We start from the raw sequence: 27,329 nt of genomic DNA, 5'->3' as shown, positions 1-27,329 counted from the left end.
GGTGGTTACCTTATTCAATTTTACCTCTTTCTTTAGGAGCGGGGTTGTTTCTCCCTTGTTATTTTGTATTAGTATATTTAATTATTATTTGTGGAGGTTGTAATTTTATAGTTAAAATGTTTATATATGGTATTAACATTACCAAATATATCCAGGTGTTGGTATGGGTGGGTGTAGGGTGCTCACTGTTAACTCTAACTTTGTATTAAATCTGAATTCTCCTCATTTTATTGAGGAGCGCCTGAGTCAAGGGTGGGGCATTGGTTGGAAGAGGATATGATGGACTTTTGGAGAGGAAGTGACACCCCCTGGGAACAAGGGGGAAAATCTCCACTTAGATACGTTTTATATTTTTTTTATTTAGAAATAGTTTTTTATTGTATTGGTGTGAGTGTATTAGAAAGGCTTTATTTTTGTAAATTTTATATGCTCTATGCTCGGGATGTTCTGGATAGGGTTTCCCCTCCCGAGGGGTCTCGGATTTGCCCAGATGATTATGGTTGATCAGTCGGTTAAGTGGTGCACCTGGAATGTCAAGGGGAGTAATTCGCCAGTCAAAAGGAAGAAAATATTATCAAATCTTAAGAAGGAAAGAGTTGATATAGCTCTCCTACAGGAGACACACCTGTCGGATAAAGAACACTTGAAATTACGACAGGGTGGATTTGATCAGGCCTTTTTTTCTTCTTTTAGCTCAAAAAGCAGGGGAGTTGTTATTCTTGTTCGGAAGAATTTCCCTTTCAAAATCCTAAAGCAGATAAAAGATGAATCTGGACGATATATTTTGATTAAAGCCCTCATAAATGGAGAGGAATATGGGATTTTAAATTTGTACTGCCCCCCGGCACACCCCTTTAAATTTATAACAGAGGCCTTTTCAAAATTGATGGCTTTTGATGCCCGTCAAACAATTATAGGGGGAGACTTTAATTGTATTATAGATCCGGAAATAGATAGGATTCCCAAGAGTACTGCAGGAGGATCTCCCAGATCTAGACAATTGATGGATCTGAACAAAGAATTAGGATTAGTAGATGTATGGAGATGTCTTCATCCACAGGGCAGAGAATTTTCTTTCTACTCCAATCCACATAAATGTCATACTAGAATTGATATGTTTTTTGCCCCCTCGATTTTTTTAAATTCTATATCATCCTGTAAAATAGGTAGTATAGCAATTTCCGACCACGCTGCTGTATATATGAAAACTAAGGCGAGGAACAATGGGACATCCCCTCGGCATTGGCGTATGGACCCCTTCCTAATGAAAGATAGTAAATTTGTAAAGTACTTCTCTCAAGAATTTAAAACTTTTTTAGAAATTAATTGAGGTACAGCTAGCAACCCTTCAATGATGTGGGAGACCATTAAAGCTTACACGCGAGGTTTGATCATCTCCTACTCAGCGACCCAGAAGAAATTGAAGGGAAAACAACAGCGTCTGCTTGAAGCTCGCTAAAAAGCAGCTGAAACAGCATACACTGATAGACCTTCTATTATTAAATTGCAAAGGATTACGGCTCTTAGGACAGCTCTAAACACTACGCTTACTCAAACGGCTAAGAGGGAAATATTATTTGCAAAACAAAGGTTATATGAATATGGCGACAAACCGGGTAGATACTTAGCATTTCTTGCAAAGAAAAAAAAGGCCCCTCAGATTATTACGTCTATCAAGGAAAGTACGGGCATTCTGATTCATGATCATAAAAAGACTAATGCGATCTTTAGAGAATTTTATTCTCAGTTATATAAATCGCAGGATTGTGAAGAGAGGACGAGGAGGATACAGTCATTTTTAAAAAATTTGACCTTTCCAGGCCTAACTCCGGAACAGGTATTGGTCCTAAATGCTCCTCTAACAGTCCAAGAAATACTTGATGCAATTAGGCAACTTCAGAGTGGTAAGGCACCGGGCCCAGATGAATTCTTTTCAAGCTGAATTCTATAAAGAATTTACAGAAATATTGGTTGGTCCACTTATGGACATGTATAACTATGCATAGTCAGGGCTGTCTCCCGCCTTCGCTGAAAGAGGCAAATATCTCTCTTATCTTTAAAAAAGGAAAGGATCCAGAAGATTGTACATCGTATAGACCAATATCCTTGCTAAATATAGATTTTAAAATCCTTTCTAAAACGTTAGCACTGAAACTAGAAAGGGTACTGCCACATATTATAAAGGAGGATCAGACGGGGTTTATTAAGGGCCGTAGATCATCCAATAATATTAGAAGGGTTTTGAATATGATTCAAGCCTGCCATCAGGGAAAGATACCAGGAGTAGTAGTTTCATTAGATGCGGAAAAGGCATTTGATAGGGTTGAATGGTCATATTTGTTTTACACATTGGAAAGGTTTGGCGTTGGACAGGTGTTTACCAAATAGGTCTCAACATTGTATAGTGATCCCAAAGCAGTTGTGGTTACCAATGGATTAGGTTCGGATAGCTTCAGTGTGGGTAGGGGCTGCCGTCAGGGATGTCCCCTCTCGCCATTGTTATTTACGCTAATAATTGAACCACCAGCAGAAGCTATACAGGCTGATCCTAATATAACGGCCCCGAGGATTGGTACAGGTAAACATAAAATTACCCTTTATGCAGATGATGTTCTTCTATTCCTCAGTAACCCTTTGATGTCCCCACCTCGCCTAATCCAAGTTATTAATACATTTAGCGCATTCTCAGGCTATAAAATTAATTTTTCAAAATCGGAGGCTATGCCAATGGGTGGCCTTGCTATGATACCCCACTTAGTGGGCGGATCCCTTTTTCCCTTTCGTTGGTCCCTGGAGGGCTTCTGAAATGTAGGCATTTTTATTACTCCAGTATTTGGTCAGTTGTATAAGGCTAATTTTGTGCATTTACTGGAAAGGATAAGACAGCACCTCCAGCAATGGGGAGACCTTCCAATTTCCTGGTTGGGTAGAATAGCACTAATCAAAATGAAAGTCCTGCCCCGTCTCCTATATCCTATGAGAATGCTTCCGGTGATGCTGCCGAGGACGGCTCTACGTAAATTATATGGCTGGCTGAGTTCCTTTATCTGGAATCATAGACGGCCCCTCATTAAGCTGGAGAAGCAACAGCTTCCACAGACAAGGGGAGGATTGGACTTCCCAGACTTTAGCAAATATCAGTTAAGTTCCCTATTAAGTTACATAGCTGATTGGGTCTTGTCTGATCCACAATCAATCTGGTTGGACATCGAGGCCTCTCAAGTAAAATACCCACTTATTAACCTTTTATTCTCAGACAAGAGGAAAATCATTACAGATTGCTGTAAAAACCCTATAATACTAAACACAATTAAGGCTTGGAATATAATGCGGCAAAATGAGGGCAATTCACATAAAACATCCCCCTATGCACCGATAGTGGGAGCATGGGGATTCCAACCGGGGTTTACAGATGCCACTTTTAAACTCTGGAGATCCAGGGGTATCTCATGTTTCGGGGACCTATTTAAGGATGGGGTCCTGATGTCTTTTGAACAGCTGCATCAGAAATTCAGATTACCTAATGGAGACCTCTTTCGATACTTCCAAATTCGAGATTATATACAGAAGAAGACTACGTTATTAGATAGTTTTTATAAATCAGATAGAGAATGTAGTGTCCTACGACCAGTGGGGTATCTTCCCTCAGTACTATTTATCATTTACTACATGATGAAGTATTGGGAGATATGGATAATCTGCTTAAAACATGGGATCAGGATTTGGGCCTAGAAATCTCTATAGAAACATGGAATGATATTTGGGAAAACGCTAGAAGAATTACTATCTGTAACAGAACCTAGGCTATCCAGCTGAAGATACTTCATAGGGCCCATATAGCACCGGTTCGACTGGCAAAATTTAAGGCAGGAGCATCTCCAATGTGTCCCAAATGTAAAATGAAGGTGGGCACTCTTGTACATCGCTTATGGACCTGTCATAAGATCCGTAGATATTGGACTAAAGTAGCAAGTACCCTGACAGAAATTTTAGGAACGGAAATTAAAGTGGACCCTGTATCTCTCCTTTTGGGCTTTTCGAACTTTCCCTCCCTGGACATGTACAGGAAGAGACTATTTTCTATTCTTTCTTTCTGTGCAAGGAAAAATATTTTGGTGAACTGGGTGGCTGAGGGTCCCCCTGGACTTTCAAATTGGCACAGATTAATTATGGAATGTATTCCCCTTGACTTCCTTACAAATATGGTGCACCAAAAGACCGAATTATTTTATAAAATATGGCAGCCCTTTTTGAATTATATAAATACAGATATCTCGGCTATCCTAACAAGGGCTTTTATTTAATTGAGATTACAAACCTGGCTGGTCCGGGGCCCCTTAGGAGAGGAATCCCGCACGAATACGGGTTTTATTACATCTGATGTTAACACATTCCGAGCATGTAAGAGACTTAAATATACACTCTGATTAGTTATAGGTTAGATTAGTAGGTAGTTGAGTTTTTTTTTCTTTTTCGGTATTTTTTTTCTTTCTTCTTTTGTTAAATTTTGGCTATTGTATATTTGATTTAATTGTATATCAATGTTTATATTTGAGAGTTTTGTTTATTTTTGTAAACTTGTAAAAATGTTAAATTTCTAATAAAAATATCTATATAAAAAAAGAGATGCAGGAGGATAAACAGTATATGGTGTATGATTTGATTGGAGGAACAGTTGGAGAGGATTCATGGCAGCAAAGATCATCTTCATGTATTGAAAAATACGAAAAGGACAAAAGCACTGTCAAGAGAAACTGAATGCTACACTTGACAGAAGAATCCTCGAACTGAACAGCACTTGGTTGCTACTGGAGACAACATCTTAAGTTATTGGAATTTGCAGGCCATGTATTTGGGTGTTTTGGTTTCAACAACTGCATGTTTATCAAGATTTGAATGTCATTAAATGGTGGGTTGCGGCTATGGGCACTATTCTTTATAAAATCTGAACGAAGGAACAGGAAACAGCAGAAAAAGAAAGCTAAGAAAGAGCTCAGATCTGTAAAATCTGGACATCTGGCAGAGGCTAAACATCATTAGGTTCAGAACAAATTGAAGGCAAGGCACATTGGTCTCAAAGTCAATAAGAATGATTTCGGTTGGATTGGTAGGTTCAAGAAGCAATGAAGGTGGATGTTTTGCATACCGGGTTCCTTCTACCTTATTTAAAAGAAAATGTCTTTGTTTCAGGGAAACCAGTGTTTAATCCTGTTTCACTGTATCTATCAGATATATGTCTTGGAAAATACACAGGTAAGGATAACATACTAACTGAATGTGTCTGTCCTATTCTCCCTTTATCTTGCATGTTTATTTCCCTGTTTTTCCTCTCCATTTGTGTTTCCTTTGCCTGACTGTTATGTTTCCCTGTTCCTTTTTACATATTTCCCCTTGATTCACACGGCTGTATAGATGCTTGTCTGGACTTGCTTAGTGATTTAATGCCAGACCTTGTTCGATCATATAAAGTGTTTTCAGTTCTGCTCACATGTGCCACAGCTACATATTCTTCTCAGAATGGACTGGCATCCAAAGAGAACATTTTTTTCTCTGCTGCAATTCTTCTTAAATCTCTCTATCTTGTCTCTATCACTTTCTGTTCAACATGCTCAAGGTCCGTTAGACAGACATCGATTGTCCAGTTTGCTGTCTCCATTACTTTATTCCTTTCCCTTTGTCCAAAATCCCTCTAAACTGTTCCATCCTGCCGTAACCCTGAACTCATTTCTTTCTTTCTTTACTCCTCTAACTCCCTTTATGCTGATTCTGAACATAATTTATTAATGAGACCTCTCACTCCATCAACACAATTCCCCATTAGCTGTATAAAAGTTAAATACTGTGGATGTTGGAGACCATAAGCCATAGGAGTAGAAATAGGCCATTCAGCCCATAGAGTCTGCTCCAGCATTCAAGGAGATAGTAGTGGATCTGATAATCCTCAATTCAACATTTCTGCCTTTTTCCCGTAATGCTTGATTCCCTTACTGATTAATCATATTCAGAGCTGAGATTCATTTTTAATAAGCCAGCCTCATCAGCCTTCCACAGATCCCCTCCCCTTAGAGAAAAAGACTCCTCTTCACCTCTTCACTCTGAGATTATGCCTCTGCTCCTTGACTCTCACACAAGGGGAAGAAACCTTTCCACATCTAACCTGTTAAGTCCACTGAGAAGCTTGCATGTTTCAATAAGGACATCTTTCATCCTTCTTTATGCCAAGTACAGCCTGAACTACTCGACCTCTCCTCATATGACAGTTCCTCCACACCCGGTATCAGCTGAGTGAATCTTTTTTGTACTGCCTCCAATCCCAGTATATCTTCCCAAGATAAGGGGCTCAAAGCAAGACACAATGTTCCAGTTGTGGTCTGGCTAATGCCTTGTATAGTTTTAGCATAAACCTCTCTACTTTTGTACACCATTCCCTTTGAAATAACGGCCAATATTCCATGTGCCTTCTCTATTACCCACTGAACCTGGATGCAAGCTTTTTGTGATTCATGTTCCAAATTGTAAACAGAAAGTGCAGGAAAAAACTCAGCAAGTTTGGCAGCACCCGAGGAGCAAAAAATTGTGAATGTTTTGAGTCTAATATGACTTCTTCTGAACTTCTCCATGAGTTGATATTGTTAACAGTTCTCTCCCATCAGGTTCTGTTCCTTTCTCTTTCTCTACCATCATCATCCCAACTCAAAAAGATAATCCTTAATCCCATTGTCATTGTAAACTTTCACTCCCATCTCCAATCCTTTTTTCATCTTTGATTATATTTTGCTGAACAAATTTGTGGCCCATCCTACGCTGAAATTGATATTTAAATTTCTCCCATCAGTATCTGTTCCTGTCAAAGTCTCAAAAGGACTCTTAATCAAAAACTCACAAATGGCATCTTTTGGTAATGTGACAGAGGTAAACTATCCCTCCCTACCCTCTTTGCAACCTTCAGCAATGCCTGACTATACCATCCTGTGATCAGCTTTAATTGCTTCTCTTCCACTTTTGTATCATTACTTCAGGTGTCCCTTCAGGATATATCTTTGTCCTGCTCCTATTTCCATAAGACCATGTGACCATAAGACACAGGAGCAGAAATTAAGCCATTCGGGTGTGCTCCACCAGTCAATCATGGCTGAAGTTTCTCAACCCCATTTTCCCATCTTCTCCCCATAACCTTTTATCCCCTTAACAATCAGAACCCATCTATCTCTGTCTTTAATATACTCAATGACCTGCCTGCCACAGCCTTCTTTGGCAATGAATTCCACTGATTCATCACTCTCTGACTGAAGAAGTTTCTCCTCATCTCTGTTCTGAAGTGCCTTCCCTTTACTCTAAGGCTGTGCACTCGGGTCCCAGTCTCAAATGCTAATGGAAACATCCTCCCAACAGCACTGTAGCCAGGCCTTTCAGTATTCTGTAAATTTAAATTAGATCCCACATCCTCCAAAACTCCATCATGACTCCCAGAGTCTCAAACGTCCCTCATATGGGATGGATAGGTTGGTCCGAAGGGTCTATTTCCGTGCTGTACATCTCTATAACTCGATGTTACACTTTTCATTCCTGGGATCATTCTCGTGAACTTCGTCTGGACCCACTCCCAAGCTAGAGATAAGGGGCCCAACACTGCACACAATATTCTAAATATGGTCTGGCCAAAGCCTTGTAAAGCCTCTGAAATACATCCCTGCTTTTATGTTTGTGCTCTTCAAATAAAAATCAACCATTTGCCTTCCTAACTACTGACTCAACCTGCAAGTTAACCTTAACACAATTCTGGATTAGGACTTCCAAGTCCATTTACACTTCAGATTTCTGAATTGTCTCCCAATTTTGAAATTAGTCTATGCCTCAATCCTTCCTACCAAAGTGCATGACCTCACACTTTCCCACATTATCTTCTATCTGCCACTTCTTTGCCCACTCTCCTAACCTGTCGAAATCTTTCTACAGAGTTCCAGCCTCCTCCACACTACCTGTCACTCCATCTATCTTTGTATCATCTGCTAACTTAGCCATAATGCTGTCAGTTCCTGCATCTAGACCATTAATGTAAAACGTGAAAAGTTGTCGTCCCAAAACTGATCTTCGCAGAATTCCACTAGTCACCAGCTTCCATCCTGAGAACAACCCTTTTATCCCCACTCTCTGGTTGTCAGGCAGAAAGAAATCTTCTATCCATACTCATACCTTACCTCTAACACCACGGGCTCGATGGGCTCTTTCATATCTACCTGATGCTTCTAAATATCATCTGAAAACGCATCAATCTCCACACCAACAACTCCCAGCTCCACCCCATTATCACCTCTCGATACCCTCATCACTTCTAAACTGTCAGACTGTCTGATATCCAGTACCATATCAGCAAACATTGCTTCCAACTAAATGACAGGAATCAAAAGCTCCTATCTTTTAATCCTTGTGACAAACTTCAGTGTTGACTTACCAGCTCCATTCTTCTGTCTGGTAGCTGTTTGAGGCTGAACTACCCTGTTCACAGCCTGGGTACCAGCTACACATGTATGTTTAGGGAGGAGATGGTTATATGTTATTGAACTGGTAATCCAGAGGTCCAAGCTAATGTTCTCAGGATCACGGTTCAAATCCCACCATAGCAGAAGGTGGAATTTAAAGTCAATTTCTATATTGCGTCATAGAGCCATACAGCACAGAAGCAGACACTTCGATCCAACCAGTCCTTGCCAAACATAATCCCAAACTAAACTAGTCCCACCTGCTGCTCCTGGCTCATATCCCTCCAAACCTTTCCTATTCATGTCCTTATCCAAATGTCTTTTAAACATTCTAATGGTACCCATATCCACCACTTCTTCAGGAAGTTCATTCCACACATGAACCAACCTCTGTGGTAAAGAAAAAGCATCCACCCATGCCTTTTAAAAATCTTTCTCCTCTCAACTTAAAAATGTGCCTCCTAGTCTTGAAATCCCCCATCCTTGGGAAAAGACAACTCCCATTAATTCTATCAATACCCCTCACCTCAGCTCTGGGGAAACCACAGTGATTATCATGAAAAGAACACATTTGGTTCACTAATGCCTTCTCAGACAATCTCCAGTTCTGAGGAACATGTGACTCCACACTCTCATCAACTCTGACTCTGAACTGCCCTCTGAAATGGGGAAACAAGCCACTTACTTCAAGCTCAGTTACGGATGGGCAACAAATGTTGGCCTTGCCAGTGATATATACATCTCAAGAAAATAGTTTTTCAAAAAATATGATTTTTGAGTTGAATATTAGATTACTTACTGTGTGGAAATGGCCCCTCGGCCCAACATGTCCACACCGACCCTCCGAAGAGCAACCCACCCAGACCCATTCCCCTACATCTAACACTACAGGCAATTTAGCATGGCCAATTCACCTAACCTGTATATTTTCTTTTTAACTGTGGGAGGAAACCGGAGCACTCGGAGGAAACCCACACAGACACGGGGAGAATGTGCAAATTCCAAACCGACAGTTGCCTGAGGCGGGAATTGAACCCAGGTGCTAATCACTGTGCCACCATGCCACCCATATCTGATCAGATATCCACACACTCATCAAGATTATTTATTTCCACCTCCATCATTTCACCACCAACATTCCCTGCTCATTTGCTGCTGAAACTCTCAGCCACACCTTTGCTCCCTCTAGAATTGCCTATTTCCATGCACTCCTCATCCACACTCTCATGTCCTGAATCTCACAAAGTCCTGCCACCCACGGGCTTGCTCACCTCCTCTGATTCCAAGTTAAGAAACACATTCATTTATAAATTCTCATCCCTGTTTTCAAATCCTTCCATGACTTTGTTCCTTCCTATTTCTGTAATATCCTCCAGCCCACAATGTTCTAAGATATCTGTGCTCATTTAATACTGGCCTCTTTGGCCAAACCCTAACCCTCATTTTAATTGATTCAGCATTGGTGGCCAAGTCTTCAGCTACCTCTTGTTTTACCTTGAACTCTCTCCATTTCCTTTCTCCCTCTGTATCGTTTCTTCTGCAAATCTTTGTGCCCTCTCCCTGTTGCCTGTTCACTTTGCCCCTTTGTATTTCCTATCTCCCCTTCCAGCTGCCGCCTCCGTTTTCCCATGTCCTCCTATTACACTCCCCTAAGTGTTCCCATATGATTTACCACATATCAAATTTAATTAAATTAACTTAACTGGATTTTCATCATATGTACCTGTGATGTGTGCAAGAAAAATGTCCAATAACAAATGTGAAGTTATGGGGCAGAGCTAGGAAAATGGCAGCAGTAAGACATTCATTCAGAGAGCTGACACAAAACTGAATCGTCCAAATGGTCTCCTTTGGCACTGACCAAATTCTATAATTCTAGGAACATTTGAGATTACTTGCATTCTATCCTAAAGGGGCTGAATGCGGAGCTCAGGAAGTAAGTGACAGGTTTACATAATGTCCACACACCTACATTTCTGCAAAATCAGAAACCTGGCTGATCATTTGGATATTCTGCCCGTGCCCAGCTCAGCCTCACACCAACCATTAAAAAAAATGAATAGAAAGGAAATAAACTTTGTGGGAAAACTTGCAAGCACTATCAAGATCGCCAGCTAAAGCTCCTTTTTGAACCAAAGAGATGATAAGCCCCTTCGAGAATGAGATTGGGGAAATAATAACTGGGAACCAGGAAATAGCAGAGGAGTTGAATAACTACTTTGCACCTGTTTTCATAGTAAAAGACATTCATACCATTCCAAAATTACTAAGTGTTCACCAGACAAAAGCAGGAGAGGAAATAGGACTAATGTAGTTTGCTAAACTTGGATGGCACGGAAGAATTGTACCAAAGGGTCTGTTTCTGTGCCCTTTGATTCAGTGACTCTGAAATATTAGAATTATCAAAAGAGAAGAGGTGCTGGAGAAACTACCAGGGCTAAAGACCAATAAAGTCCATAGGCCTAATGGAATGCTTCTCAAGACATTAAAGACAGGAGCTACAGAGATAGTGGACACACTGGTAGGAATCTTCCAGGAATTCTTCAAGTCTGAAAAAGTCCCAGAGGGTTAGGAAACTGTCAATGTGACACCTTTATTTAAAAAGGGAAGGGGGTAAACAAAACCAGACAATTATAAGCCAGTTAGTTGAACTGATATTGCTCCTGGAGAAATATTGTTGCAACGTAAAGGATATAATAGCAGACCATTTCAAAATGCAGAACAGCTCAAGCAGAGGTAGCATGGCCACACAAAGGGGAAATTGTGCCTCACAATTTTACTAGAATTCTTTGAGGTGGCAACAAGCAGAACAGATAAAGGAGAAGCAGTGGATGTTATACATTTGGATTTTCAGGAGGTGTTTAATAAGGTATCACACATTACACTACTTTACAACAATGACTGCAGATGCTGGAAACCAGATTCTGGATTAGTGGTGCTGGAAGAGCACAGCAGTTCAGGCAGCATTCAGGGAGCTTCGAAATCGAAATTTCGGGCAAAAGCCCTTCATCAGGAATAAACTGCAGTGAGCCTGAAGCGTGGAGAGATAAGCTAGAGGAGAGTGGGGGTGGGGAGAAAGTAGCACAGAGTACAATTGGTGAGTGGGGGAGGGGATGAAGGTGATAGGTCGGGGAGGAGAGGGTGGAGTGGAGAGGTGGAAAAGGAGATAGGCTGGTAGGACAAGTCCGGACAAGTCAAGGGGACAGTGCTCAGCTGGAAGTTTGGAACTAGGGTGAGGTGGGGGAAGGGGAAATGAGGAAACTGTTTAAGTCCACATTGATGCCCTGGGGTTGAAGTGTTCCGAGGCGGAAGATGAGGCGTTCTTCTTCCAGGCGTCTGGTGGTGAGGGAGCGGCAGTGAAGGAGGCCCAGGACCTCCATGTCCACGTCAGAGTGGGAGGGGGAGTTGAAATGTTGGGCCACGGGGCGGTGTGGTTGATTGGTGCGGGTGTCCCGGAGATGTTCCCTAAAGCACTCTGCTAGGAGGAGCCCAGTCTCCCCAATGTAGAGGAGACCGCATCGGGAGCAACGGATACAATAAATGATATTAGTGGATGTGCAAGTAAAACTTTGATGGATTTGGAAGGCTCCTTTAGGGCCTTGGATAGAGGTGAGGGAGGAGGCGTGGGCGCAGGTTTTACAGTTCCTGCAGTGGCAGGGGAAAGTGCCAGGATGGGAGAGTGGGTAGTAGGGGGGCGTGGACCTGACCAGGTAATCACGGAGGGAACGGTTTTTACGGAAGGCGGAAAGGGGTGGGGAGGGAAATATATTCCTGGTGGTGGGGTCTGTTTGGAGGTGGCGGAAATGTCGGCGGATGATTTGGTTTATGCGAAGGTTGGTAGGGTGGAAGGTGAGCACCAGGGGCGTTCTGTCCTTGTTACGGTTGGAGGGGTGGGGTCTGAGGGCGGAGGTGCGGGATGTGGACGAGATGCATTGGAGGGCATCTTTAACCACGTGGGAAGGGAAATTGCGGTCTCTAAAGGAGTCCATCTGGTGTGTTCTGTGGTGGAACTGGTCCTCCTGGGAGCAGATACGGCAGAGGCGGAGGAATTGGGAATACGGGATGGCATTTTTTCAAGAGGTAGGGTGGGAAGAGGTGTAATCCAGGTAGCTGTGGGAGTTGGTGGGTTTGTAAAAAATGTCAGTGTCAAGTCGGTCATCATTAATGGAGATGGAGAGGTCCAGGAAGGGGAAGGAGGTGTCAGGGATGGTCCAGGTAAATTTAAGGTCAGGGTGGAATGTTTGGTGAAGTTGATGAATAGCTCAACCTCCTCGCGGGAGCACAAGGTGGCGCCAATGCAGTCATCAATATAGCGGAGGAAGAGTGGGGAGTGGTGCTGGTGTAATTACGGAAGATCAACTGCTCTACGTAGCCAACAAAGAGACAGGCATAGCTGGGGCCCATACGTGTGCCCATGGCTACCCTTTGGTCTGGAGGAAGTGGGAGGATTCAAAGGAGAAATTGTTAAGGGTGAGGACCAGTTCGGCCAAACGAATGAGTGTCGGTGGAAGGGTACTGTTGGGGATGTCAGGAGAGGAAAAAACGGAGGGCTTGGAGGCGCTGGTCATGACGGATGGAGGTGTAGAGGGATTGGATATCCATGGTGAAGATGAGGCGTTGGGGGCCGGGGAAACGGAAGTCTTGGAGGTGGTGGAGGGCGTGAGTGGTGTCTCGAACGTATGTGGGGAGTTCCTGGACTAGGGGGGATAAGACAGTGCCGAGGTAGGTAGAGATGAGTTCAGTGGGGCAGGAGCATGCTGAGACAATGGGTCGGCCAGGGTGGCCAGGCTTGTGGATCTTGGGAAGGAGGTAGAACCGGGCAGTGCGGGGTTCCCGGACTATGAGGTTGGTAGCTGTGGGTGGGAGATCTCCTCCTGAGGTGATGAGGTTCTGTATGGTCTGGGAGATGATGGTTTGGTGATGGGGGGTGGGGTCATGGTCGAGGGGGCAGTAGGAAGACGTGTCCTCGAGTTGGCGTTTGGCTTCAGCAGTGTAGAGGTCAGTGCGCCAGACTACCACTGCACCCCCTTTATCCGCTGGCTTGATGGTGAGGTTGGGATTGAAGCAGAGGGATAGAAGGGCTGTGCATTGTGAGGGTGAGAGGTTGGAGTGGGGGAGGGGGGTAGACAGGTTGAGGCGGTTAATGTCTGGCGGCAGTTGAAAATGAAGAGGTCGAGGGCAGGTAATAGGCCAGCGCGGGGTATCCAGTTGGATGCAGGCATTGGAGGTGGGCGAAGGGGTCCTCGGAAGGTGGGCGGGAATCCTGATTGTGAAAGTAAGCTCGGAGGCGGAGGCGACGGAAGAATTGTTCGACGTCACGGCGTGTATTAAATTCATTGATGCGTGGATGGAGGGGGATGAACATAAGCCATGATGTGAAGGTGCTGGTGTGAGACTGAGATGGACAAAGTTGAAAAGCACTCGACACCTGGTTATAGTCCAACAGGTTTGTTTGAAAAGACAAGCTTTCAGAGCCTTGCCCCTTCTTCAGGTGCTGGTGGTGAGGGATGATATATCAGACACAGAATTTATAAACAAAAGATCAGTCATACAACTGATGCAAATGTACTGGGCAAACCTAGATGACTTTTAAGTCTTTAATCAGTTAGATTGGAGATGCAGGTTTTAATCAGTTGGAATGGAAGAGCATCCTCTCTCACACGCACACAGTCTTGCCCCCTCTCTCACACACACACGCCCTCTCTCACTCTCCCTTCCCCTCACACACACACTCTCCACCTCCCCCTCCCCCACCATACAAATAAATCTGTGGGGTGAATTTGCAGATTGGCATTTGTAAATACATTCCATTTTTTTTCAAAAAGCACATAAGCTGTAGATAGTCAGTCAATTTTATAAATTCCGACATTAGAAATAAAACCAGTCTGACTCCAGGTTAGGACAGACAGACTCTAAACAAGACCTCACAACAAAAATACATTGTCTGACCTGAGATGTCACCACTTCTTTACTGATCAAACCTTAAGTTATCTCAGGGCAGTGACTTGAAAGAAATTTTGGGATTTACACATTAATCAGTCGAAACCTGCATCTCTACTCTAACTTCGCATTTACATTTCTGATTCTTCTAATACTTTACATTAGTTCCACAATTTCCTGTTTCCTGGACTGAGCTGCTTCCTTGACAATCTCTTGGCACATCCATCCTCCATCAGGATGGTCTGAAGACACTCTGCTTCAGGCCACTCTTGAAAGGAGGCCTCCACAGTCCTCATTGTGCACCTCTCTCCATCATCGGGCTGAGTTTGTTCTCACTTTAAGTAAGTTATCCTTTAACTCATCTCACTCTCCAAGTTTTAGGGAATGGACATGGACAACTGATTAAAGACTTAACAGCCACCTAGGTTTATTCAATACATTCATGGTAGTTGTGTGACCCCTTGGTCTTTTACTTATAAATTCTGTGTCCGATATATCCTCCCTCACTACTTCCTGAACGGGGAGCGAGGTTCCAAAAGCTTGTCTTTTCAAAACCAAATCTGTTGAACTATAACCCAGTGCCGTGTGATTTTTGACTTTATTACATAACAGCATATGGTGTTGGAGTTAGTATATTAGCATAAATATAGGACTGGCCAGCTTATAGACAAATTTGGCATGAGGGGGCATTTGCAGGGTGGCAACCTATAACTAATGGTCTGCCACAGAGATCAGTGCTGGCACCACAATTATTTCCCGTGCTTCTTAATGACTTGGATGGAGAAAGTGAATATCCTAAAGCCAAATTTGTAGATGGCACTAAAAATAAGTGGGAAGGCAATTGGTGAGGATGACACAATCAATTTGGAGAGGGATACAGACAGGTTAAGTGAGTGGGCAAACACTTGGCAGCTGGAAAATGTGAGGTTACGCCCTTTGGCAGGAAGAATAAAGGAGCTGAATACTTAAATCGGGAAAGACTGCAGAAAGCTACAGAACAGAGGGATTCAGGAGTCCTCTTCCATAAATCACAAATATATCCAAGTTCAACGGGAAATAAGGAAGGCAAACGGAATGCTGGCCTTTACTTTAAAGAGAATGACATTTCAATGTAGGGTGCTATTGTTCCAAATTGGCCTCCTCCCACCTCCATCAGCACGCCAATCACTCACCAATCCCGTCCTAACTTACCAATCCAGCTCCAACCATCGCAACACCACCAATTTAAAACTCTCATCAATAATTTATTATCTTGTTACAACATATCCCTTCCTAATCCAGTTATCTTGCCCTCAGAGAATATATAATTTATCACACAGGCAGAATATAAGTATCTGGATGAACATCAGAAAATTTGTGGAAGTAACAGAAAAATGTGTTCATCAAGAAAATATATTTCACCCTCCACCCAATACAGCATTGGTACAGAGGTACTAGTGGCATGTTGATTTATGAATAGCTGAGGAAGGGTCACTGGACTCAAAACATTAACTATTTCTCTCTACACAGATGCTGCTAGACCTGCTGAGTTTCTCCAGCAATTTCTGTCATTGTCTAACTCAGCCTGGTATATATTTAATAAGTGTGCCTCCATTGCTTACTGGGGAGAGAATGCAACAATCACCAAAAACACCTACAATCATCAAGAGAATAAATTCTCCTTGATCGATCTTCAATGGGAAACCTTTAGTTTTAAACCGAGCCCCCTACTTGTAGATTCCCTCAGGAGATGAAATATCTTTCAGGGCCTCAAAGCCTGCTTCTATCTTCTTCCCAAACTTCACAAACAGGATTGACCCATTTCTCACCCTGCTCCTGCCCCTCTGAAATCAGGTCTTCATATTTTGATTCTACTTTTTCTCCCTTGGTCAGTCTCTTCACACGTACATTTATGGTTCTTCTGATATTTTACATTAGTCCCACAATTTCCAGTTACCTGGACTGAGCTGCTTCCTCTTCACCACGGATGTGCAATCCCTCATCAGGATGGTCGAAAGGCACTCTGCTTCTTTCTTGAATGGATGCCTCAACAGTTCCCATCATGCACCACACTCCATCACCTGGCTGAGTTTATTCTCACTTTAAATAAGGTATCCTTTAACTCATCTCACTCTCCAGGTCAAGGGAGTGGATATGGACACCTGCATGGGTCCTAGTTCTGCCTGTCCCTTTGTTGAGTCTGTGAAACATTTCTTGTTCCAGTCCAACTCAGGGCCCCCTCTCACAACTCTTTCTCCAATACATTAATGATCACTAACGCTCTCATCTGGAATTTGAAAAACATATCAGTTTTGACTCGAACTTCCATATTTCTTTCACCTTTGCCTGGTCTATCTCAGACACTCCCCTTCCCTTCCTCAATTTTGATGTTTCCATTTCTTGATAAGAGGTTGTCCACCAATACCCAATACAACCTCCCGAACCCCCTACAGTTAACACCTCCTCATACCCTGCTATTGAAAGGATTCCATTCCATTTGCCCTGTTCGTCTGCAGCACCTGTTCTCAGAATGCCACCTTCCACAGGGGTGCCAGCAGCGTGCACTCCTTTATCCTCAACCAAAGATTCCTCACCACCATGGGGGGGACAGGGTTCTCAGTCAGGTCCAATCCATTTCCCATAATTCTAGCTCCACCTCTTCTCCGTCTTCCCAGAATAACGATAGTCATAGAGTCATCGAGCGTGCAGCACGGAAACAGACCCTTTATGCCAACCAGATATCCTAAACTAATCTAGTCCCATTGGCCAGCACTTAGTCCACATCCCTTGAAACTCTTCTTATTCATATACCCATCCAGATGTCTTTTAAATGTTGCAATTGGAACAACCTCCACCATTTCTTCATTCCATACACAAACCACCTTCTGCATGAAAAAGTTGCCCCAAAGGTCCCATTTAAATCTTTCCCCTCTCACTTGAAAACCCGGCCCTCTAGTTCTGAACTACCCCACCCCTGGGAAAAAGACCTTGTCTATGTACCCTATCCATACTGCTCATGATTTTATCAACATAAAACCTCTATAAGGTCATCCCTCAGCCTCCAATTCTCCAGGGAAAACATCCCCAGCCTATTCAGCCTCTCCCTATAGTTCAAACCCTCCAACCCTGGCTAACTCCTTGTAAATCTTTTCTGAACCCTTCCAAGTTTCATACCATTTTTCCTACAAGAGAGACCAGAATTGCACACAATATTGCGAAGTGGCCGAACCACTGTCCTGTACAGCCACAACATGACCTCCCAAACCCTATACTTGATGCTCTGACCAATAAAGAAAGCATACCAAATGCCTTCTTCACCATCCTATCTACCTACGACTCCACTTTCAAGGAGCTATGAATTTGCACTCCAAGGTCTCTTTGTTCAGCAACGTTCCGCAGGACCTTCCTTTGTCCTCAGTTTCCACTCCACCAGTCTCCTGCATTCAAAGGACCATCCTCAGCCATTTCCTGAACCTCTCACAAGATGCTACCAGCAACATCATTCCCTCCCCTCCACGATGAGCATTTCCAGGGATCACTCTCTTTCTGGTTCACTCTTCCATCTTTCCTACCAATTCCTCATCCCCACTTTCCCCGTGATATTGATGAGACCAAAAGCAGGCAGGGTAACTACTTTGCTGAACACCTTTGCTTTGTCTGTAAGAATGATTCTGACCTTCTAGTTCCTTGTCATTTCAATAAACCATCTTGCTCCCATGCTGATGTGACTGCCCTGGGTCTGCTATATTGTTTCAACATAGCTCAACACAACCTGGAGGAACAGTATCTCATTTTCTACCTCGATAGATACGTTACTGCCTTCAGGACCCAACATGGAATTCAACAATTACAAACTGTGAACACACATTAAACCCCCCTCCCTGTCTTGTTAGCTTTGTGCCCAGTACAGCTGACCTATTTTCTCCTGTTCAAACTGATCATGAACACTATTTGACATTTCAGTCTCTCTTTTACAATTATTGAAACCCCCATTGTCTTCTGCTCTGGGCACCCTCACAGTATGTTCCTCTTGCTCCTTCTCTCCCTCTGTCAACAGCATAAAAACCATCACTTTCCAACACTTTTCAGTTCTGAAGGGCCATGTCTGACTTGAAATGCTAACTCTGTGTCTCTTTCCAACAAATACTGCCTGACCTGCTATATTTCGCCAGTATTTTCTGTTTTTATTTAACATCCTGCAAACACTGATGTTCGGCTGTGCATATCAGAGAACAAAAAAACACTGAATTCAGTTTTTCAATTTGTTTCAGGGAGTTGCAACAGAAGAAATGAAACTTAATAATCCACCGAAATTGGTCACAGAAGCAAAACCCAGGATCAGACCTACTTACGCTTGGAATAAAGGTTAGTTCATGCAACATTTCCAACAAGTTTCAACAACAAGTCACAAGACAGTGTACAGAAAGGGTCAGGGATCTGTCTTCAGGCACATCAGATGAGAAGGCAACACAGGACCAAGAGTGTTATCTTAAATGCACACAGTCCATGAACGAGGGCAATGAGCTTGTAGCACAGATTGAAATAGAGTCATAGAGAGGTATAGCACAGAAACAGAGCCTTCAGACCAACCCGTCCGGGTCGACAAGATATCCCAACCCAATCTAGACCCATTTACTAGCACCTGGCCCATATCCCTCCAAACCCTTCCTATTCATAGAACCATCCAGATGCCTTTTAAATGTTGTAAATGTGCCAACCTCTACCACTTCCTCAGGCAGCTTATTCCACATATGCACCACCCTCTGCACAAAATAATTGCCCTTTGGGTCTCTTTTATATATTGCCCTTCTCACCCGAAACCTATGTTCTGGTTCTGGACTCCCCCACCCCAGAGAAAAGATTTTGTCTATTTATCTTATCCATGCCCCTCATGTTTTTATAAATCTCTATATGGTCACTCCTCAGCCTCCGATGCTCTGGTGAAAACAGCCCCAGCCTGTTCAGCCTCTCCCTGTAGCTCAAATCCTCCAACCCTGGCAACATCTTTGTAAATTTTTTCTGAACCCTTTCAAATTGCACAACATCCTTCCAATAGGAAGGAGACCAGAATTGCACGCAATATTCCAACAGTGGCCTAAACAACATCCTGTACAGCTGCAACAATGACCTCCCAACACCTGCACTCCATGCTCTGACCAATAAAGGAAAGCCTGCGACTCTACTTTCAAGGAGCTATGAACCTGCATTCCAAGGTATCTATGTTCAGCAACGCTCCCCAGGACCTTACCATTAAGTGTTTCAGTCCTGCTAAGATTTGCTTTCCCAAATTGCAGCACCTCGCATTTATCCGAACTAAACTCCATCTGCCACTTCTCAGCCTATTAGCCCATCTGATCAAGATCCTGTTGTAATCTGAGGTAACCTTCTTCACAGTCACTAAACTGCCAATTTTGATGTCATCTGCAAACCTACTAACTATAACTCCTATGTTCACATCCAAATCATTTACATAACTGATGAGAAGTTGTCGACCGAACACCAATCCTTGTGGCACTCCACTGGTCACAGGCCTCCAGTCTGAAAAACAACCCTCCATTACCGCCCTCTGTCTTTTATCTTCAAGCCAGTTGTGTATCCAAATGGCTAGTTCTCCCTGTATTCCATGTGATCTAAACTTGCTCACCAGTCTCCCATGGGGAACCTTGTTGAACGCCTTACTGAAGTCCATATAGATCACGTCCACCCCTCTGCCCTCATCAATCGTCTTCATCACTTCTTTAAAAAAACTCAATAAAGCTATGAGACATGATATCCCATGCACAAAGCCATGCTGGCTATCCCTAAAATGTCCTTGCTTTTCCAAATACATTTAAATCCTGTTCCTCAGGATTCCCTCTTGTCCACCACCAATGGACTTGTCCACCACCAATGTCAGGCTCACTGGTCTATAGTTCCCTGGTTTGTCTTTATCACCTTTCTTAAGTAGTGGTACCACGTTAGCCAACCTCCAGTCTTCTAGCACCTCACCTGTGAGTATCGATTATACAAATATCTCAGCAAGGGGCCCAGCAATCACTTCTCTAGCTTCCCACAGTCAGTGGGTATGATGTTGTGGCCATTACAAAGACATGGCTGCAAGAGGCTCAGGGCTGGGAAATAAATATCGAAGGATACGCATCCTATGGAAAGAACAGGCAGGTGGGTGGAGGGAGCAGGATTTCCTTGTTAGTCAAAATCGAGATTAAATCAATAGCAAGAAGTGATATGGGAGGGTGCGGGTGGAAGGCAGAGAATGTGTTTGTATAGAATTGAGGAACATCAAAGGGAAAAAAAGACCCCAATGGGAGTTATGTACAGACCTCCAAGCAATTGTCAGTATCTGGGGGAGAAAATAAATCCGGAGATAGTTTGAGAGGGAAAAGCTTGAATTGGATGTAACGGTATTATAATGGAGTGAAGGAGAGTACAATGACATGAGGGAGGATCAGGCCAGAGTTTATTGGAAGGGAATCAAGCAGGGAAGACAGTAGAGCAGCAAGGGCAGGGTTTATGGGGTCATTTGGGAGGCACAGCAGAAATTCATCCCTAGGAAGAAGAATCAGACTAAAGGGAGGACAAGCTGACCATGGCTGACAAGGGAAGGCAGGTACACTATGAAAACAAAGGAAAAGTACATCATGTGGTGAAGATTAGTGGGGAGCCAGAGGATTGGGAAGATTTTAAAACCAGCAGATACTAACTAAAAAAAGCAATAAGGGGAGAGAAGCTGAAACATTAAAGTAAGCTAGCTAGTAATATAAAAGAAGATTGCAAGAGTTTTTTAGATATATAAAAACTAAGAGAGAGGCAAGAGTGGACACTGGACTACTGGAAAATGAGCTGGAGAAGTAGTAATGGGGAATAAAGAAATTACAGAGGAACTACACAGATACTTTGCATTAGTCTTCACAGTGGAAGACACCAGCAGCCGACCAGAACTTCAAGAGAGTCAGGAAGCAGAGATGAGTGCAGTGGCCATCACTAAGGAGAAGGTGCTAGGGTAATTGAAATGTCTGCAGGTAGATAGATCACCTGGACTGGACAAACTACAGCTCAGGGTTTGAAGGGGACAGCTGAGGAGATCTTTCAGAAAAAAAATCACTGGAAGATAAAATAGGATTGAGTCAGCACGGCTTTGTTAAACCATGTCTGACAAATCTGTTGAATTCTTTGAGCAGGTAATGCACTGGTTAAACAAAGTTCACCCAGTGATGTGATTTATGTGGATTCCCAGAAAGTTTTTGACAAGGTGCCACACAAAAGGTTGCTAGAGAAGACAACAGCCCAGGGGTGTTAGGGGCAAGGTAATCACATGGATACAGGATTAGCTGACTGGTAGAAAACAGGGAATGCGATTAAAGGGGTCTTTTTCAGGATGACATCTGGTGAGCAGTGGAGTTCTGCAGGGGCAGCAATTCACATTACACATTAACCATCTAGACATCTAGCATTGCTGCTAAGCGTGTAGCTGACACAAAGATGGGTGGAGGGTCAGGTTATGTTGACGAGACAGGGAGGCTGCAGAAGGACTTGGACAAGCATGGAGAGTGGACAAAGAACTGGCAGATGGAAGACAATGTACGATATTGAGAGGTTATGCACTTTGGTGGAAAGAATACAAGCACAGATTATCTTCCAAATGGGGAAAGGCTTCGGAAATCTGAAGCACAAAGGGATTGAATAGTCCAAGTTCAGAATTCTCTTCAGCTTAACATGCAGGTTCAGTTGGCAGTTAGGAAGGCAATGTAATGTTAGCATTCATTTTGAAAGGGCTAGAATATATAAGAGCAGAGACGTACTGCTGAGGCTTATAAAGCTCTGGTCTGACCTCGTTTGAAACACTGTAAGCAGTTTTGTGCCCCATACCAGGGAAGGATATGCTGGTGGAGGAGGATTTCTGGAGGAGGTGCACAAGAACGATCCTGGGAATATAGGGTTTGATGAATTAGGAGCGGTTCAGAACTCTGGGTCTGTACACAAGGGAATTTAGGATGAGTGGGGGTCTGATTGTAATTTACAGAATATTTACAGAAATACAGAAAGACCTGAATAGAGTGGACATGGAGAAGATGTTGCCATTGTTAGGTGAGTGTGACAGCCAAGGGCACAGCCTCGTGAAGGTATGACCCTTTACATCTAAGATGAAGAGGAATTTCTCAGCCAGAGGTTACTCTGTGGAACTCATTGCTTCAGAACGCTGTGCAGGACAAGGGGCAGCACAGGGGCTGATTGGTTAGCACTGCTGCCTCACAGCGCCAGGGATCCAGGTATGATTCCAGCCTCAGGCAATTGTCTGTGTGGAGCTTGTACATTCTCCCCGTGTATGTGTGCGTTTTCTCTGGATGCTCTGGTTTCCTCCCGCAATGCAAAGATGTGCAGGTGAGATGCATTCATCAGGGGATATGTAGAGTAATAGGGTAGGAGAATGGGTCTGGCAAGGATACTCTTTGGAGGGTTGGTGTGGACTGGTTGGGCCAAACAGCCTGTCCCCACACTGTAGGGATTCTAAGATTCTATAAGTTCCTGAGTTTATTTAAGACAGAGATAAATAAGTTTTTGATCAATAAGCGAATCAAAGGTGAGGGAGAATAGGATAGTAAAACACATCAATCATGATCGAATGGTGGACCAGACTCGATGGGCCAAATGGTCTAATTCTGCTCCTGTATCTTATGGCTTGAAGGGCTTATAAAAGCAGGACATTTCCCAGATCGATGAAATAGCCATTATTAACTAAAAACACAGTGTGAGGATATGCTGGATGGGGTGCTGTGAAGACTCAGTGTGGCTCAGTGGCTACATGCATAACATGGAGGTGATAAAACATACAAACCTGGTAGCAATGTCAATGAGGGCTCCTAAAACTGGGCTCAGAACCTCTAGATTGGCATTTGACAAAAGAAAATTAGCCAGAGTCCCCATCTCTGATCACCATCCACTGCTGAAGATGCAGATGCTCAGCAAGGACACATTCAGGGCTGACTGTCCTTTCCAAATGTAACCGAGTACTAGTCGTTCTCAGATAACGTGCATTTTAGCAGCGGGATTTGTTTATAATGTTGATGAGGAAGTAAGGAACAGGAGTTTCAAGGACACAGTAACACAAATCGAGCAGTGGTCATTTCATGCGCTTCGTTTCTGCCCATGCGCCGATGGCTGTGCTGAAGTCTCTGCCCCATCCTGCACATGCGCCGATGGCTGTGCTGAAGTCTCTGCCCCATCCTGCACATGCGCCGATGGCTGTGCTGAAGTCTCTGCCCCATCCTGCACATGCGCCGATGGCTGTGCTGAAGTCTCTGCCCCGTTCTGCCCATGCGCCGATGGCTGTGCTGAAGTCTCTGCCCCATCCTGCACATGCGCCGATGTCTGTGCTGAAGTCTCTGCCCCATCCTGCACATGCGCCGATGTCTGTGCTGAAGTCTCTGCCCCATCCTGCACATGCGCCGATGGCTGTGCTGAAGTCTCTGCCCCATCCTGCACATGCGCCGATGGCTGTGCTGAAGTCTCTGCCCCATCCTGCACATGCGCCGATGGCTGTGCTGAAGTCTCTGCCCCATCCTGCACATGCGCCGATGGCTGTGCTGAAGTCTCTGCCCCCTCCTGCACATGCGCCGATGGCTGTGCTGAAGTCTCTGCCCCATCCTGCACATGCGCCGATGTCTGTGCTGAAGTCTCTGCCCCATCCTGCACATGCGCCGATGGCTGTGCTGAAGTCTCTGCCCCGTTCTGCCCATGCGCCGATGGCTGTGCTGAAGTCTCTGCCCCGTTCTGTGCATGCGCTGTTGTCAGCTGCAGACACAGTAGCTTTCTGTGAGAGGTACTATACAGAGAGCAGCTTTCTGACAGTTACATTGATCAGCATTCTGTGAAGGGTACGCTACTCCTAGATTATCCCTTTCTTTGAAATAAACGGAGGGGCACAGTGACAAGAATGTTAGCAAGAAGCATTCTGGTGATAAAACTGCAGGCAATGAACACAAAGGAAAGGCTACAACAGTGGAAGAGAAGCTAAATATTATAAAGCTTTTTGAGCTGAAGGAGAGAATGTGTGATATAGCTCGCTCAACAGGAATGAGGAGGGAGCACACCTTACGCACCGTCCCTGCATTAACAATACTTTTTCACCGTACTGTGTTAAATTTCCTTTTGTTTCATTGATAAATATGAATTATATCTTCATTCAGGCTGTGCTATACATTGCGTTAGATTTTTGGGTGCTTTTTGACTGACTGTGAGTGATAGTTTTTGCTGGTCTATCCCAATCCCATTTTTCTCATCTGTCCCATCATTTATAGGAAGCGATTTTCTATTTAACGAGTTTTGCTGGAATGTAACTAAGGTGTCACAGGGGATCGACCTGTACCTGAACCCATCTGAATAGGGAACTAGATAGGGAAATGGGAAATAACATTACTCTGGGTTCACATCTCATCCAGACAAGATGGGATGAACGGTGAAATAAGTTGGAATAGCCTCAGTCAGTTCCAAATGAACTGGGTCTATAATTCAAAACTAGCATTGCCCAACAGAGTGTGGCTGATGGCAAAAGAAATTTAACACTAAGCAGGTACACACGCTGGCTCTGAGAGATGGAGGCAGAGAGGTCTGCTTATTTCAAAGAGTGGGCGCGGTGAAGGGAGGAGTGGATGATCTCTTTTTACTCATCCTGGCCACCTGGACGAGGTACCATTTAATTATTCAACACAATGTCTTCAATAAGGTGGGTTAATTGGGTGGAGGCAAGGTCTCCTGCTCATACATCTGTCCCCTATTAAGGCACAACATCTTCAGGTGTGAAAAGGGAAGGTGAGAGGAATCATACTGACATTACCACAATCCACAGCATCAGAAAGTTTCAGCAAAGACTTCTGGAAGCTGAGTAATCTATCGCGACTCCAAAGATTCCCAGAAACTAGCTTGACCCATACTTGGTCTCCTTTCTGAAGATGCAGGAGCTCGGTTTTGGCTGACAACTGTAAATTGCTACTTGGAAGCATGCTAGGGATTACACTGACTGTCTTATTGTTCATGAAGAGTAACTTTCCAAGTGAAGAAAGATAATTTATTATAAAAGCCATGACAATGCTGAAGTACAGGTGACTGTCTTTCACCTCCATCTCCTCAATGTTTAGTGTCTGGGCTTAACTTGATTGCATCCCAACATTTTAATAACAAATTCTCTCAATTAGGAGTTTGAAAAATGCTTTCAGTAATGATTTTCATTGTCAATTTTCTATTTTATCAGAATTGGATGTGGTTTTTGATGTGCAGCGCTCCACAATGAATCATGTGCCCACTCCTGTGGATCCGATCGTGTATGATGTCGTCAATGTGAATCTCGGACAGGGGTACAGCCGCAAGACTGGAAAGTTCACAAGTCCCAAGTGTGGGCTGTACTTTTTCAGTTACTCTTCACTGCCAGAGATGGGGCTCCAGACAGATGTGGCCCTGATCAAGAACACTAAGATAGTCAGTCTCATTCATAGTGTGCTTCCAAGCGACAGTTCCCAGCTCTCAGCCAAAACTGTGATCCTGAATCTTCAGAAAGGAGACCAAGTGTGGGTCAAGCTAGTTTCTGGGAATCTCTGGAGTCGCAACGGATCACTCAGCTTCCAGGGGTTTCTCCTGACTCGTTCTGCTCAGTAATGGATTGGAAAGAGTGGGATAAATTCTTCACTTCAGTGTTGGTGGGTCAGAAGCTTTTGCCACAAATTGGTCAATATTTTCTGACCACCCTGCCAAACCTTACCATAACAGCTCACTTATAACAAGCTCACTGACATCAAAGTGGAAATCTACACTGTTTATCTCTGAGAATCACATTTGAATTACAAGAGAGTTTATGAATTAACAAATGCTTAATATCTGCTCTATAGTATGCTTCAGAAACTTATCCTGTTAACAAATATCTCTTTAGATATGTGACGTGGACAATAAGGGAGACACCGTGACACAGGGACTAAGAAAGAAGGTCAGATCGAGGGAAAGATATAAGGACATAAGTACTAGAAGCAGGAGGAGGCAATTCAGCCCCAGAACCTGCTCCACCATTTGATACAATCATGGCTGATCTCATCTCAGTCTCAACTTGCCTGCCCACTCTCCATAACCCGCCACCCATTATTAATTAGCTATCTGTCTATCACCTCCTTAAATTTACTCAATATCCCAGCATCCACCATGCTCTGGGGTAGTCAATTCCACAGATGCATGATCCTTTTCTGTTTTAAATCTGTTCAATTGGTTGAAGCGAACCCAGTTTTGAGATGCTGGAGATGCAGATCCCAATGCAAAAAATATATCACAATGAAAAGCTTTGAAAGTAAGCTCAGTTCTCCATGTGGGAGCTATACCAAGAGAGAAAGTTGTAGAATTGACACCATGCTGGTAAAGCTTATGGCAAATCCACATTCGCACGTGGTGTCAAAATCTGTTAACAACAAAGACACATTTATATGTAAACACCAGCTTTCACATATTGAATTCTCCCATTTAAAGGGCCAGGTCAAAGGTTTGGTGTTTGCCTAATGATTCTCACGCCTGTCTGTATGGATATGACAATTTGGAATAACGCAAGTATTTCTGTGCATCAGATCTTTCAATAAAGCTTCTTCCAGCATTTCAATAAAGCTTTTCAGTAAAGCTTCTTTCACACAAAAACGCATTCCCTTGACACACACACAGACACACTTCATTCTGACACATACGCACTCCTCCTCCAGATATACACGGACAGATTCAGACACATCTACCCCATCCCCCAACACGCACGTAAACCTTCAACACATAGGAACATGCATTCACACCCCCACAATGCACATGTGCGAGTACCTTCGTCACACACACAGACACATTCCCCCGAACACACATGCGCTCACACATCCTCGATACATGCAGACATGCCCCAAACGCACACATTAAACACACCCT

At 43.6% G+C, this 27,329-nt stretch overlaps 1 protein-coding gene across 1 annotated transcript; it reads left to right on the top strand.

Moving 5' to 3' along the window:
• The first annotated feature begins 4,828 nt into the window (after nt 1–4,828).
• On the top strand, nt 4,829–27,043 carry LOC148138669 (complement C1q tumor necrosis factor-related protein 3-like). Its single transcript, XM_087981144.1, has 4 exons — nt 4,829–5,107; nt 5,191–5,253; nt 18,671–18,764; nt 25,645–27,043. The coding sequence occupies exons 1-4, from the start codon at nt 5,090–5,092 to the stop codon at nt 26,043–26,045; spliced, it is 576 nt and encodes a 191-aa protein (XP_087837270.1). The 5' UTR covers nt 4,829–5,089; the 3' UTR covers nt 26,046–27,043.
• Nucleotides 27,044–27,329: the final 286 nt, after the last annotated feature.

The sequence above is a fragment of the Chiloscyllium plagiosum genome, unplaced genomic scaffold (assembly GCF_037043375.1).
Source record: "Chiloscyllium plagiosum isolate Xiang-an unplaced genomic scaffold, Cpla_swu_hap1 HiC_scaffold_39, whole genome shotgun sequence".
Lineage (NCBI taxonomy): Eukaryota > Metazoa > Chordata > Chondrichthyes > Orectolobiformes > Hemiscylliidae > Chiloscyllium > Chiloscyllium plagiosum.
The sequence above is the reverse complement of the archived record's forward strand: the minus strand, read 5'-3'. Positions and strand labels throughout refer to the sequence as shown.